The sequence below is a fragment of the Balaenoptera acutorostrata genome, chromosome 19, assembly GCF_949987535.1.
Source record: "Balaenoptera acutorostrata chromosome 19, mBalAcu1.1, whole genome shotgun sequence".
Taxonomy (NCBI): domain Eukaryota; kingdom Metazoa; phylum Chordata; class Mammalia; order Artiodactyla; family Balaenopteridae; genus Balaenoptera; species Balaenoptera acutorostrata.
The window spans coordinates 18,457,098-18,471,855 of NC_080082.1; the positions used below are offsets into that span (position 1 = coordinate 18,457,098).

Sequence of the window (14,758 nt, forward strand, 5' to 3'; positions counted from 1 at the left end):
TGCCGTAACTAAAGTAAAAGTAAATACAATGATGACATAACAGTGTCATTAATTTCTAGGCCCTCCTTCTCTGGTTAAGAGAGAGAACCGTAAGGGTTAAAGTCATTAAAGACCTGCTAAGCACAATAAAAGGGGGACTCTTCCCTTGACGCAAGCAGAAGGATTGAAAGAAAACTGAAAATGGAACAACTTTGTGTGATTCAGGATCACGTAAGACTTTAATACCTTGCTCACACATCACCTCACACCATTCCACATCCCACCATAGGCCCGAAGCCCACACTCTAGGAAGCAATGACTTGATCAGAACAGACGGAACCAGCTTCATCTCCCATCTCTGCCCCTCTCTAGCCTCAGTTTGCTCCTCTGTAAGATGGAATGAGCATAACCACTCCAGGACTGATGCAGGGTTAAATGAGATGTCACAAGTGGCGTTCCTGGATTCTCTCAGCTCTGCTGGTAACCATCTGGGCATGACCATGGGTGACTAACCCTGCCTCCCTGGGCCTGAGTTTCCTCATTTCCAAAAGGTAAATTATAGGGGAATTCCCTGGTGGTCCAGTGGTTAAGACTCCACGTTTCCACTGTAGGGGGCACAGATTCGATCCCTGGTCGGGGAGCTCAGATCCCGCAGGCCACATGGCACAGCCCCTCCCCCCCCCAAAAAAAGAGGGAATTTATAAAACCTGCCTTGAGGGTCGTAAAGCATGTTTATTAAACAAACATTTATTGAATGCCTACTATGTTCCAGGCACTATTTCATGGGTTAGGGATGTAGCAGTGAAGGAAAGAAACAAAAATCCCTGCCCTCGTGGAGCTTATATTTAAATGGGGGGCAGGGGACAAATAGATAAAATATATAGTATAGTATGGTGAGAAGTAATAAATGCTATGGAAAAATAAGGCATGGTGGGTGGGGGCAGGGTTGCAGTTCTGAAGTGGGACAGAATCTCTGACAAGTGGACATTTGGGTGATGCCTGAAGGAGGTGTGGAGCCATGAGATATCCGGGGGAACAGCATGCCAGCCAGAGGGCACAGCGAATGCAAAGGCCTCGAGGTGGGAAGCAGCCTGCACGACTCCCAGAAGAGCAGGAGGCTGACGTAGCCAGAACCACGGTGGGACTGAGGTAAGAGCAGTAGGAGGCGAGGTCCCAGGGGCAACGGGGTCAGATCCTGCAGAGCCCTGTGGGACATTTTAAAACTTTGGTTTTGATTTGGAGTGAAACTTTAGCGTATTGTCTTACACATGGTAAGTGCATAATTCACAGAAGCTCTAAAGGTAGTAATTCCCATACTTACTTAGCACTGTCTCCCCAGAAGGCCTCGGTTGTCAGGTTCCAGGGTGACAAGAGACCTGCCCTTCCCTGCCCTATTGGCTGGCCCTGGTTCACTGGAAGGCAGTGGGAACAGGAATGGATGGAACCCAGCCCAAGCATTCCTGACCCACCCATCCCCTCTCAGATTGCTCTCCAATCCCTGTCACACCCCTGCCGCTTGCTGGGCAGTGGGCACAGGAATGCTGAGGCAGCTGAGGGCTGGGCTCCACCCCTAACTTGGAGAAGGCCTAACAAGCAACAACAACAGTACTGATGGCAGCTACCACTTATTAAACCCTAACTGCCAGTCAGGCAAAGCACTGAGTACTTTTCACATGTCACCTCCCAGTGGCCTCTTTTCACCCCTTTGAGAGAGGTGTGGTGTTGAGGGAAGGGAGGCTGTGGGTCACACCCACCCCTCTAGGGGCCTCTAGGGGCTGCACTCTTCACCAGGGCTCTGTGCCCGCAGACTTGGGGCTCCTTTCTGACAGGCTCCCCGCTCAGTCCGGGGACCCCCGAGAGAGAAGAATCTTGCAACTCCTGCCTGCCAGCTCTGCAACTGCCCACAGGCCCGGACAGGTCCAGGCCGTCCCCTCAGTGGCTGAGAATGGAGCAGAGGAGGAATCAGGTTTCTCGAGCTTCTGGATGGAGGCGAGATTGCTGAATCAGGCCTTTTCCCAGGGCTTCTGGAACCAGGCCTTGTCGTGAACTCAGCCTCCAGGCCGGCTGTGGAGGCGGCAGCCCAGGACTGGGCACCTGGGCCTCACCCCGTACCTGTCCGACCTCGTCTCCCACTGCACTCTTGCTCGCTCCCTCTGCTCCAGCAGCCTCCCTGCTGAACTCAGCTGAAATCCCTGCAGCACACTCCGGCCTCAGGGCCTTTGCACTTGTAACTTTTACTAGACATACCCGCATACTTGCTCCCCAGTACCCTCCAGTCTATGCTCAAATGCTCCCTTCTCAGTGAGAAATGGAATAGTTCCTGCCATATCAATAAACAAAGGATGTCACAGTCATCAATGATTGCAGCCCTCCAACTTGAGCGGTGAGCCCTGAGGAAACTCAGGAAGTGAAAACACAGGATACTGGCCCCAGATGGTTGAGGTGCATATCAAAGGAATGATTTCAGTGAGCCCAGACTCTTGCATCTTCCCATACATAGGGAAGCGCTAAATTCCTTAACTTGAGATATCTGGTTTTCTTTAATTAACTATAATCTTTTGATGCTCCCCACTACCTGCCCTTTGTTGCAAAACTCCTAAATATCCTGGCTCCTCCCCTCGCCTCCTCGAGCAGTTTCTCAGAGCTATCTGAAACGCTGTCTCCCGGGCTGCAGTCCTCATTTTGCCCCAAATAAAACTTAACTTGCGGGAGCTTCCCTGGTGGCGCAGTGGTTAAGAAACCGCCTGCCAATGCAGTGGACACGGGTTTGAGCAGCGGACACGGGTTCGAGCCCTGGTCCGGGAAGATCCCACATGCCATGGAGCAACTAAGCCCGTGCGCCACAACTACTGAGCCTGCACTCTAGAGCTCGCGTGCCACAACCACTGAGCCCACGTGCCACAACTACCGAAGCCCGCGTGCCTAGAGCCCGTGCTCCACAAGAGAAGCCGCTGCAATGAGAAGCCCGTGCACCGCAACGAAGAGTAGCCCCCGCTCGCCACAACTAGAGAAAGCCCACGCGCAGCAAGGAAGACCCAACGCAGCCAAAAATAAATAAATAATAAATAAATAAATTTATTAAAAAAAAAAACTTAACTCGCAACTCTCACGTTGCGCATATTTTTAAAGTCAACATCAGTAAGGCCTTTCCTGACTTCTAGAACTGAACCTTCACCCCTATGCCCCATCCCAGCTTTATCTTCCTCTATAGCCTCACCTTTCACTGTACCGTCCATTTCACTGATTCATGTTGTTTATTGTCTGTCTCCCACTGAATGTCAGCAGGATCGCCCTTAGACTGTGCAGGAAGGGCCTTCGCCCTGTGCATTAAAAGGCTCTGCTCTGGCCCTCCTGCCCCTCCTGTGGAGCTAAGGAGCTGTGACTGCTAGAACCTGTGCCCCCCACCCTGCCCTCTAGACCATTCCCTGCAATAAATTGTGCCAGGCCCTCCCCAGGTCTGTCCTGAGGGCAGCCAGCACAGCCCAGGTGTGTACTCCTAGGCCCAAGGGGTGGTCAGTGGAAAGCTATTTGTGTAGATCGGTGGACAGAGCTTGGACGGGTGGGCTGGGGAGTACATACACACACACACATGTGCACAAGGACCCTCATGGTGTAGGATGGAGCCCGGGGTGGGTAGAGTAGTAGGCTGACCATCGCTCCTGGGCTGGGGGCTAACTCTGCCCGCGCAGCCGCATTCTGCCTAGTACTCTAGGTGTCTGGGAATCCAGATTAAAACCTGGCCTTCCAGATCGCCATGAAGACATGCTGGTCTATGTAGGAAGATAGGATATCTTTTATTTAACAGTTTATGACCTAGACTCACATGGAAGGTGGGCCCTACACACATTTTTTTTCCTGGAGCCCCCCATATATTAGGGCTGGGATTTTTAAGTTTTCTGCATTTCTGTGTCCCCTGCAACCTAGAACGGTGCCTGGCATAGAACTCATACTCAATAAACAGTTGTTAAATTAAGGAATGAAGAAGTCCTGGGGTGATGCCCCACATGCAGTTGGAAATGCTGTGGCTTTTCTGCGTCAGGACCTTAGAGTCTCAGGGTCGGGTGGGGCCAGCTCTGCCGTGGAGGGGGTTAGGCCATACCTGAAGAGCCTCCTCCACTGCCTGCCTGCCCCACGCTCCCAATGTAGCTGGAGTTTTTTTATTCCTACTGGTAAAAAGAGCCCATACTAGGGAATTAAGGAGACCTGGACCCCAAAACTGTCTCCATCACTTCCTGGCTGTGCATGGTCGTTAATCCCTCTGACCCTCAATTTCCTTTAAAAAAGAGAACCGTAAAACCTCTCCCCGCAATGGTTGTTGGCGGGAGAATGGATGTAACTGACGCCACATGTGTGAAGGGCACGGCCACTCACCACCCGATAAACAGTGACCGCCGCCACTATCACCATCACCGTCACCATCACGGTGTCCAAGGCAGCTCCTGCCACACGGCAGCCAGTGTGGCTCTTCCATCCTCAGCTTCCCTTGCCCGCAGCGGTCAGGCTGGGAGGTGCTGGCCGTGCTGTGGTTTGAGTGGATGGTGCCCTCTGCTGGGTGCAGAGGGGAAGGGCCTTCGGGGAAGCCACCCTAACCACTGACATCCCTTTCTGCAGTCGGAACGCTAAGGGTAAGAAGGGCTGTTTCTGCCCAAGCTGGGAGTGTGGAGATAAAGGAGCAGGACCCGACGCTGTCAGTCTGTCCGCCACCACCACAGCAGTGATGAGAACAGCACTTATGCAGCGCTCCTGTGCCAAGCACCCTTCTAAGCACTTCACAGATACTGACTCGTTTACTCCTCCACCTTCCAGGTGAAGAAAGTGAGGCACAGAAAGGTTAAGTGATTAGCCTAAGGCATCGTGCCTGGAGGTGCTGGGATTTGAACCTGTGCCCGGAACCACGCCTCCTGGGTGGATTATTTTCGTGGGAGGTGGGAGGTAGGCTCTGCCTTTAGCCAGAAGGAGTGGAGCCCCCAGTGAGTCTGGAACTGGACACAAAGGGTGTGGGCTGCCCAAGGGGCTTCCCGGGGTGACTGCCCCCACCCTTTCAATGGCAGGACCGTTGCCTGGCTGACCTCAGGGCCCCCCCTTACTGGCCATCCCTCAGCATCTCCCTACCTGGGTCTTCTTGCTGCATCCCTGTGTGGGCCTGTGGTTAAGGAAAGTCCATGTCTAGCATAGGAAGCCAGGAATTTGAGGCCTCGGCTACTTGCCAACCTTCCGGGGATGAAAGCCATCCCCTCAGGCCCCTTCAGGGACTGGCAAAGCCCACCTGGTGAGATGGCTCCTATCTTCAGCCTTTTGGGGAGGAAAAAAAAAGATTGTCAGGTCAGCCACCAGGGAAAAGGCATGGTGAGAAGTGAGGCCTGGGCTCTGCCCATCTCTGACCCGCTGGAGAGATCTTGGGGAGTCCCTGCTTTTGGAACCTCTATCTTTTCCAATCTGAAAAATGACAGGGGTAGATTGGGGGCAATTTTCAAAACGCTCTGCATTTGGGTTCTTAAGGAGAAACATTGGGAGGATGAGGCCAAAGGCAGGTCTCTGGGCACCCTGACCCCTTCTTCCCACAGCTTTACTTCAGTTATTTTCTTTGTTGGACTTGGGTTCTGCAACTTTGGCTTTAAGTCTGGGGGGAAAATCATTTAATAGAATGAGCCTGAGGGGTCCTTTCAGCACCAACCCGTCTGAACCCTCCACTTAGAATTAGGCGGCCTCGATCACAACCAGGACCACAGGCCCCCTCACCCCTCCCCAGTTGTTGGAGGGCTGGCTTTTTTCTTTTTCGGCTACACTGCGCGGCACGCAGGATCTTAGTTCCCCGACCAGGGAGCGAACCCGCACCCCCTGTAGTGGAAGCGCGGAGTCTTAACCACTGGACCGCCAGGGAAGTCCAAGAAGGCTGGCTTTGAAGCATCTGCAGAGATGGATGCTCCAGGGAATTTATTTTATCATTGTTAAGGGCAAAAAACTAGAAGCACTAATGTCCATGGATGGTAGTAAGATTAAATACATGCCAGCACATCCAAACTAGATGTGATGGAGACAGTAAGGCAATCCTTTTACATCCTGTTATGAAAAGATATAATGCAAAATGTGTATGTAATGCACGGGGCGGGGAAAGATTGGAGGGATGCACGCTCAACTGTTAGACCTCAAAATGTTAAAGATTCACATTCAGGGTAGGCAAAGCAAACATGCAGGTGGTCCCCATTGGTATGGCGGGCCACACTGGGTATTTACAGTTAGCGCTCCCTCTGAGTGGTTAGCACTGGAGACCTACCAGCTGCAAATAGTTTTGACTTATTATTATAGGCCCTAAAGACCAGAGTCCATTTTGCAGATGAGACGCAGGTCCCGAGTGAGAGAGTGACATAACATCCATCCCCGTCACATAGCCCAGGCTCGTTCCTTCCAAATCACTCAGAGGCTGGTGGCGGGTTCCATCACCAAGGGAATCCAGATCCACCCGCAGAGACGAGGCTTGGCTAGGAAAGGCTGCTTTTGCTCCTCCACTCCCTCCAAAAATCTCAAGGGAGGAAGGCCAGCCTGGACAGGGGCTCCTTGGTTTTATTATTAGTCTCAGCTGAAGATAGGGTTTCAGGCTTTATTCAGGCTTCTGAGAGAGGCGTTTAAGATAAGGGGCAGCAGGTGTTTGCTGGTTGAGACACCTAATCCTCCCCGCACAACCTTAGCAGCAGTAGCAGCAATAGCAGCAGGGCCCTGGTAGAGGGGAAGCTGAGGCTGCGGGAGCCAGAGGCTGCAGCTTGAGGGAGAGGCGGGAGGTGCTGTGACCGTGGGCTCAGGTGCTACGGACCAAGGCCAGGTGAAGAGCTTTCTTAGCAGACTCAGTTCCCTTTAAACTTCCCCATCCAGGGTCTGAGGCTTCAGGACACCCACGGCCTCACGCTTCAGAGCCTTGGTCTTAAACTCACAAGTGCATCAGAATCACCTGGAAGGCCTGTTAGACAAGATTGCAGGGTCCTGCTTGCGGAGTTCCTGATTCGGCAGGCGATGCTGACGCTGCTGGTCCAGGAACCGCGCTTGGGGCACCGTTGCTTTAAAGAATCAGTCCCTCCTGCAGGAAGGACACATTGATTTCAACTTCAGCGACACTGTCAGCTTCACTTTGGATTCTTTTCTTCTGGTTCATTGCAAAGACAAATTTAAAACTTCGTTTTAACAAAGACACACATGGAATCCCTGCTGCCTCTTCATCCTTATTCCTGCATCTGTGCCCTGGTGTTGTCAGGAATGTTCCAATTTCTTTGACATCCTGGGTGAGTTCTCTAATTTTCTGTCTGGCTTGATTTTGATGATCATCAGGCATCATTTAAAAAAAATACGAGGCCATTCTTTAAAGGAGGAAGATCCGGGACTCAGAGGGTGACTGTGAGGATTTGTTTAAAGGAAGTAATTGAAGTTAAGAGCTGTTTGGGTCTAAAAAGTACTGAATAAATGGTAGCTGTTACCAATGAACACAAATAGCACTTACCATGTGCCAGATATTAATTCACTTAATCTCCATAAAAACTCCCCATTTTATACATGAAAATTCTTGAGGCAGGTAGAGGTTAAGGGACTTGTTGGGAAGGAGCGGAGCCGGATCCTCCCCAATCCCTGCCTTTCGACACAGAGCCCATAGCACAGGAGAGGAAATCTTCACGTACTGCACCACGTACGTGTGCGGCCACTGGTCCAGAAAAGACATCGCCTGCAAAGGGGTAAGCAAGTTAACGGTTCTCACACAGAGATAGCAGTTCTGAATCTGTAGGGAGGCGCGCAGAAGGTTTGCCCCTACCTGGGCCCGTAAACAGATCCTGAGCTTCCTCTACCATCAGGAGGAAGCTGGGGGGAAGCCTGCAGGGCTAAAAGCATTTTCTGCCCCTTGCACAACTCTGAAAGTTCTAGGAAACCACTGAATTGTACACTTTAATGGGTAAATGATATGGTGTGTGAATTATATGTCAATAAACTGCTATTAAAAAAAAAAAGAGTCCACTCCCCTGGCACCTCTGGGAAAAGTTCCTTTAATAAAAAAGTTCTAGTACATTTACAGCATTGTCATCACCCTTCCTCTACAGCAATCGATAGGGAAAGTAAAAAATAAAGGACCACCTAAACACGCTCGGTATAAAAACGCGGTAATCCATTCAAACGAGGCCTCGGGGCCCAGAGATCAGAGAGAAATGCAATGCGTGAGGGCACGTGAGCCAGCCAGCTCTGGCCTGGGCCTCTGGAGGACTCCAGGGGCGCCTGAGGACCTCGTTCTAACTTTTTTGAAAATAGCATTTAAAAAAAAAAAAAAAAATCCAGATTGCAATAAGAGGCCTCTTTCTAAGGAGAAGGGTCCATTCCAGAGAGAACATCAACATGCGGGAGTCAGATTTGGTCCAGGCCCGGTACACAGGGCTGAGCATCTTACGGCAGGGGAGAGACTCCTGGAAATTCAGCAACCCTGGCCGAGGCTAAGAGGTTTTCACTGTTGAAATCAAACTGCCCGGGTCCCTCCATGCTGAAAGGCTTAGAAACCTGCCCCTTTAATGTCACGCCTCTTCCCTCCAAGTTGCTAAGGTTACTTCTCAACAAGCTCCGAAGTCCCTGGCCGAGGTGGGGACGGAGACCCCTTGGAGATGCAGCTGCGGGCCTGGTGTTTAGGCCCCCGGCGCTGCAGGCAGGGAGGCCTAGTCGTCCTGGCCCCCGCCATACATGTCTGCCAGCTTCTTGAAGCGGCTGCCCCATTCGTTCAGATAGTCGTAGTCTTGGTCCTGGTCGGAAGCTGAGGAGGTGAGCGAGCTCAGGGAGGCGGCATCGGAGCCGCTGCCCTCATAGTCGAACACCAACAGGGAGTCATAGGGCGGGGCCGTGGGGTCCGTGTTGGCCGCCTTCAGGTTCTGGGGGACAGAGAGCAGGGGTTAGGAGCTGCGGGATCAGACACCTGGCAGCTGTGAGAGCCCCGGCAAGTTAACTGAGCCTGCATCTCTTCATCTGCGAAGCCAGCTCTCCCCTCCTTTAAGGTTTTGAAGGTTGAAAATGAAATAATGCGCATAAATCCTCAGCACAGGGCCCAGCCTAGAGCGAGCGCTCAGTGTGACAGGCCAGCGGTTCAGGGTGGGGACTCTGAAATCAGACTGCACACACGATGTGTAAACATAACCTCTCCATGCCATTTTTTCCCGCCTCATCTCTAAAATGGGAAGGCTTCTTATAGTTTTAGAGGAATAAATGAATATACGTATATATAAAAGCACTTATTAGCATAGTACCCGGCATATAGTGGAAGACTATTTCCTCATTTGTGAAATGAGGAAGACAACAGGATTCCTACTCTGCAGAGTTGATGCAGGCAGGCATTAATTGAGACAGTATCTGCAAACTGTCCAACACAGATATTCTGGAAACTGTCTTCATCTAACTGGAGGGAAAATCTGGTTATTTGGTTCCAAGGCAAAGTCGCCCTGAGCAACTTTCCCCAGATGCTTTTGTTTTTGCACAGGATTCTCAAATATGCTCAGGCTAAAGAACAGAGTCTGACCACCAGGCTATTTCTAGAAAGCAAGAAAGGTAAGAAGGGTTCAAGCCAAAGTGAGGTATCCTGACCACCCACTGAGCCCTGTGCCCACTGCTGCTTCCTTGAACTCCCCAAATCCATCCATCCTCCCCTCCTTCCTTCTTTCCTCCCTCCCCTCCCATCTCTCCCTCCTCCTTCCCTCCCTTGTATTAAAAACCTCCTTTTACTGACTGCTATCAAGGTACCAGGCTGTGCTAGGCTCCTATCACTCATCTTCTATGTACCTAGGTTGTGGTTCTCACAACCCTGGCTATGTATCTGATTTCTTTGGGGAACTAAAAAAATATCAGAGCCTAAAAAAAAATGAATGTCTGGGTCCCAGGCATTGATATTTTTCAAAATTCCTCAGATAAATCAAATATGTGACCAGAATTGAGAATATCAGAGACACTTAGCTATTAGCAACAATAGCTATCATTACCTAATATATGTTAGGTACCAGGCCAGCGGTTCCCAAACTTAAATTATCTGGGAATCTTTAAAAGAATTCTGAAGCCCCAGCCACATCCGGATCAATGAAATCACAATCTCAGGGGGGTGAGTCAGAGGCACCCGTTTTTGATGTTCCCTAGGAGACTCCCTGTGCTAGCACTGTTCCAAGTGATTATGCCTCCAATCCCTAAAGCACCCTACGACAGAGGACACCAACTTTGCTCCAGATTGGAATCACCTGAGATCTTTACAAATTCAAATCCAGGGAGTCTGGTTCCAGAGTTTTCTCCTGACAACCACTATATTTGTTGAATAAAGAAATAATTCCTAACCTATTCTTAACCGCTCTGAAACTTAGGGTTTTATGGAGGAGGAACAGAAGCCCAGAAGTTACTCAGATATGCCAGAGGTCACACAGCAGGTTGGAGGTAGAGTTAGGATTTGAACCCGGAGCCAAGACTCCAAGCCCATCTGTGCTCGTGCTGCTGATGCTTGAATAAAGGGCTGCCCTAGGATGGCCCCCGATGCCTCACCTCGATGATGAAGTTGCCGATTTCATCCGGGTTGGCCGGCCGTGGACGGTATGTGGGCGTGGGGATGAAGGCTGGCGCCACATCGTTGCGGAGAACCAGCTCAGGCCGGGCCTCCAGGCCCCGGTGGAGTTGGGTGATGTCATAGTCCTTCATGAAAGGGGAAGGTCACGGGATGCAGAAGGACCCTTCCACTCCCCCCGTTTACATTTCACCCTAGTTCTGTACCATTTGGACGTTCTGGTTCATGGGTAGGTCTTAGAAGACAGATAATGTCAGAGATCTCTGAAAGCCCTAGTTTCCAAACCCCCTCCTCCCCAGTTAAGCACAGGTTCAAGGTCGAGGCGGCTGGGGCCAAAGAGACTAGAGCCATGGACCAGACACCCTCTCAGAAGACGGATGCTTCAGACCGGGGTCTGCTTGACGCAGCTGACGTGGTTAATTGGTTGACCCAACCATCCCTGCCAGTGGCTGTGGGGGCCATCCACCTCCCGACCCCCAGACCCCCCAGTGCCCCACCTGGTCCTCCTCGCCACCCCCCTCTTCGCCGTAGTAGAAGACGTTGTCACGGGTGTCGTCTTCTGGGAGCAGAAGTGGCTCCTTGATCTTCCGTTTCTTTCTCACCAAAAACAGGAGCACCAGCAGGAGGACTGCAAGAGATGGGGAGTGTGAATATTCACCCCCCAACAACCACACGGCTGGCCAGGACCCGCAAACCCCCAGAGCCCCATCTAATTCTAGACCCCTCCACTCAGCAGCCAGAGCTTAACACACTTCAGTGGCCCCCTTGCACCTAGGAAATTCCCTGACTCCTCATCAAGGCTACAGGACTGGCCTCTGCCTGTCTCCAACCCTCCCTGCCACCCAAGTCTAGTCACATTGGCCTCCTCGGGGTTCCTCAGATATACCCGGCAGTCTCCCACTTCAGAACCTTCAACCAGGCTCGTGCCTCACCTGGAACACTCTCTATGCATATGCGTGGCTCTCACCCTTGAGCTCTCAGCTTAAAATCACCTCCTCCTACTGGCATTCTGACTTCATTCCCCCACCTGTAATTCTGTATCATTTTACTGTCAGTCTTCTCATACTGGTGGTACTGGTCCTTAAGGAAATCCTCCTTTGTGGGGATGGGAATCTCCCAGCAGATGTTACTTTTCAACATGACTCTTTTTCAGTCACTAGGTGTCCTCTAATAGCCATAGACTTTAAGTTAAAAGCAAGACAGTGCAACTTTGATATAATGCAGTAATGTGAACTTAGGTGCAAATGCTATTTAGGAATTTTAAGAGAGGGACTAGGTTTTAGTAATATGGTTTGAAAGGCTGACAGTCTATTTGGACACAGTGGGGACTGGCCAGCTAGTGCCTAGTTGCTCGCCTTACCCCCAGTTAATCCCATATGAGGAGGGTACCCCCTGGCCCTCTCTGTGGCTGTTTAATGTAAGAAGATACAGCCGCTGTTAAGCTTTATCCCTTTTTTTGCCTGCTGATGGAACCACTGTCTCCCTCTGGCCAGACAAAACTGACCTAGCCTTCTTTGGGAGGCCATGGGTTCTCGGGAGGCACACCCTCTGTGGGCTAGACTGTGACCCCTCCCTCACCTTTTCCTCCCGCTCTGGGTCTGGGGAAAGGCAGGAGGCAGCTCGGATTTCTCACCTGCACCCAAAGCTTACATAACCAGCTGCCTACTGATACCTCCATTTGGATTCATCCCACGGTCCTTCCCAAACTGGTTAATGGAAGCTCCATGTTTCTACTTGTTCAGGCCTTGGAATCATAGATGGCTCTTTTCCTCATACCACATATGAATCTGAATTGATTCTACCTTGAAACATGACCACCTCTCACTCCGCCACCCTGGGTCTGAGTCACAACTACCATCTCACCCCTAGATTATGGCAGTAGCTCCATATGGCAATCTGCCCCCACCCTTGGGGCCCTCTACATTCTGTTCAGTAGGAATCCTATAAAATTCAAGTCAAATCACATTGCTCCTCTGCTCCAAACCCGATGACTTCCCATTTCAACCAGAGTGCTTACAATAACCTACAAGGCCCAGCACACTGCTCCGCCACACCCATCACTTCTCTGACCTCATCTCATCTCATCTCTTACTCGTCTCCCTCTTGCTTTTTCCATCCCAGTCATTGCTGTTTCCACACACAAAACACAGAGCTGCCTCAGCGCCTTTGCACTTGATGTTCCCTAGATAGCTGCATGATTTGCTTGCTCACCTCTTTCAGGTCTTTACTCAAATATCCCCTTCTCTGTAAGGATACTTCTTGCCCACCCTACTTAAAATGGCAGACCTCCTCCCCCCACTTTCTTTTAATCCATAGCAACACCTATTTCTCTGCCAGATTATTTGTTGTCTGCTCTCTGCACTGGGAAGTAAGCTCCATGAAGGCAGGGACTGGTCTGTTTTGTTAAGTGTTGCACCCTCAGCACCTAACACAGTGCTTGCTACACAGTATGATGACTAATTAAAGCTTACTCTTGTATTCATATGTGATTGAATGCATGTTTTCTGTGTAAGGACAATTCAGAGAGTGAAAAAAGCAAATGTGATAGGTTCTACCTTTAGAGCAAAGAAATTAGTTTTTAACTAAACATTTCTGCTCACTAGACCAATGGCTCTCAAGCTCTAACATGCATCAGAATCCCCTGAAGGGCTTGTTAAAACACAGATTACCAGGTCTTACCCCTAAGCTTCTGAATCAGTAGGTCAGGAGTGGGCCAGAGAATTAGCCTTTCTAACAAATTCCTGGTGATGCTAAAGCTGTTGGTTGGAGACCACGCCTTCAGAACCACCGCTCTAGCCACTAGACGATGTGACAGCAGGGTCGAGTCTCCTCCCCAATATATCCCCAAAGCCTGGCACCTTCCAGAACCTCCATAAACATCTATGGATCGAATGACACTCCCGGAATTAAGAGTATAAGGAACAGATGCGCGATGTTGGCGGCCCCTTAGTCCTTGAAGTTCAGGGTAGAATCAGGTCTTCTAACTATCCTGTCCTCAGAAGGGGAAGGGTGCCGGCACTCACACAGCAGAGCCAGGACAGCACCCAGGATGGGGAGGAGGAAACTCCCCTTCCAGCGTTCGGGGCAGGTCTCCACGTGGCCGTGGCAGTCGCACACGGTGGCCCTGATCACCGTCAGCTGTTCCTTGTTGCCGTGGTCGGACAGAGAAAGGTGCACGTCGTATGTGTCTTGCTTCAGGAACTTCTTCAGGGACAAGGCCACTGTGTCTCCTGGAGTGGACAGATAATTATTCATCTCAGGAGACCGCAAATGGTGGGAACCGAGCACACCATGACGGAGGTTTGAGGAGGCAGCTTCTGCATCTGGGCAACAGGAAGCAATATCCCCAAAGCACACTATACCAAGTGTTAAAAACTGATATTCGGCCAAAGCCAAATTTACCACTGTGGAAAGGATTATTTGGATAAATTCATCACTTTATTTAAAATAAATCAATAATCACAGCATTTTTTAAATACGATGTTTTTAAAAAGTCATGGCATGCAGAGCCAATAATTTCTCAGTACCATTAGCTGCTAGATTGCTCCTTGCCGCAAAACAAACAAACAAACATTGTTCTTCCTAAAAGATAGCTAACCCAATCTTTTAATATTTACATTAACTGGCCACCTGTTTTCCTATTTGAAAGTTCACTACCATTTATTATTGCAGCATTTTGCTCTTGCCATAGTAAATATAATGTTTATACCTCAACTGTATGATAGAATTTCAGTATCTGAAACACGGATATTCTGAGTGAGCATCCATTATTAATAAATCCAAATGCATATGACTTGGTGATGTAACTGATGTTGTTAAGCAGATCAGAGAGGGTGCTAACCTGTGTTATCCCAGCATGAGTGACTGCACACAGGTTCAGAGATGCCGGCAGTGAGGCTGCAATGGGCACTGCGCTAACCAGCCTTCAAAGGCCCGGGGCGGGCAGCAGGCAGCCACAGAGCAGAAGCCAAGCCTCAGCGCGGCCTGCACAACGGGTACCACTCTGGGGAGGGTGTGCAGCACTCCTGGAGTGGGGAGGGGGGCTGTGTTTGTGGGTGAGAAATATAGGGTCAGAGGCCTCTCTGAAGAAAGGCCTTCAGTTTAGACCCAAGTTTCTCAAAGAGGGCACTATTAGCTTGGGTGGAACTATTCTTCATCATGAGGAACCTTCCCAAGCATTCAAATCCTCACCACTAAATGTCAGTAGTGTCCCCCCATCACTGGGACATTCAA

The 14,758-nt window shown here is 50.4% G+C and overlaps 1 protein-coding gene across 3 annotated transcripts in view; it reads right to left on the bottom strand.

Annotated features, from left to right (window-relative positions):
* Positions 1 to 7,984: 7,984 nt before the first annotated feature.
* CDH3 (cadherin 3) overlaps positions 7,985 to 14,758 on the bottom strand; it is a 100,644-nt gene continuing 93,870 nt past the window's right edge. For all 3 annotated transcript variants that reach the window (XM_057534001.1, XM_007198179.2, XM_007198178.3), the window contains 4 exons: positions 13,549 to 13,755; positions 11,023 to 11,153; positions 10,507 to 10,653; positions 7,985 to 8,864 (listed from right to left, as the gene is read on the bottom strand). In XM_057534001.1, the coding sequence (XP_057389984.1) occupies positions 8,655 to 8,864; positions 10,507 to 10,653; positions 11,023 to 11,153; positions 13,549 to 13,755 (695 nt within the window). In that variant the 3' untranslated portion in view covers positions 7,985 to 8,654. The remainder of the gene's footprint in view (positions 8,865 to 10,506; positions 10,654 to 11,022; positions 11,154 to 13,548; positions 13,756 to 14,758) is intronic.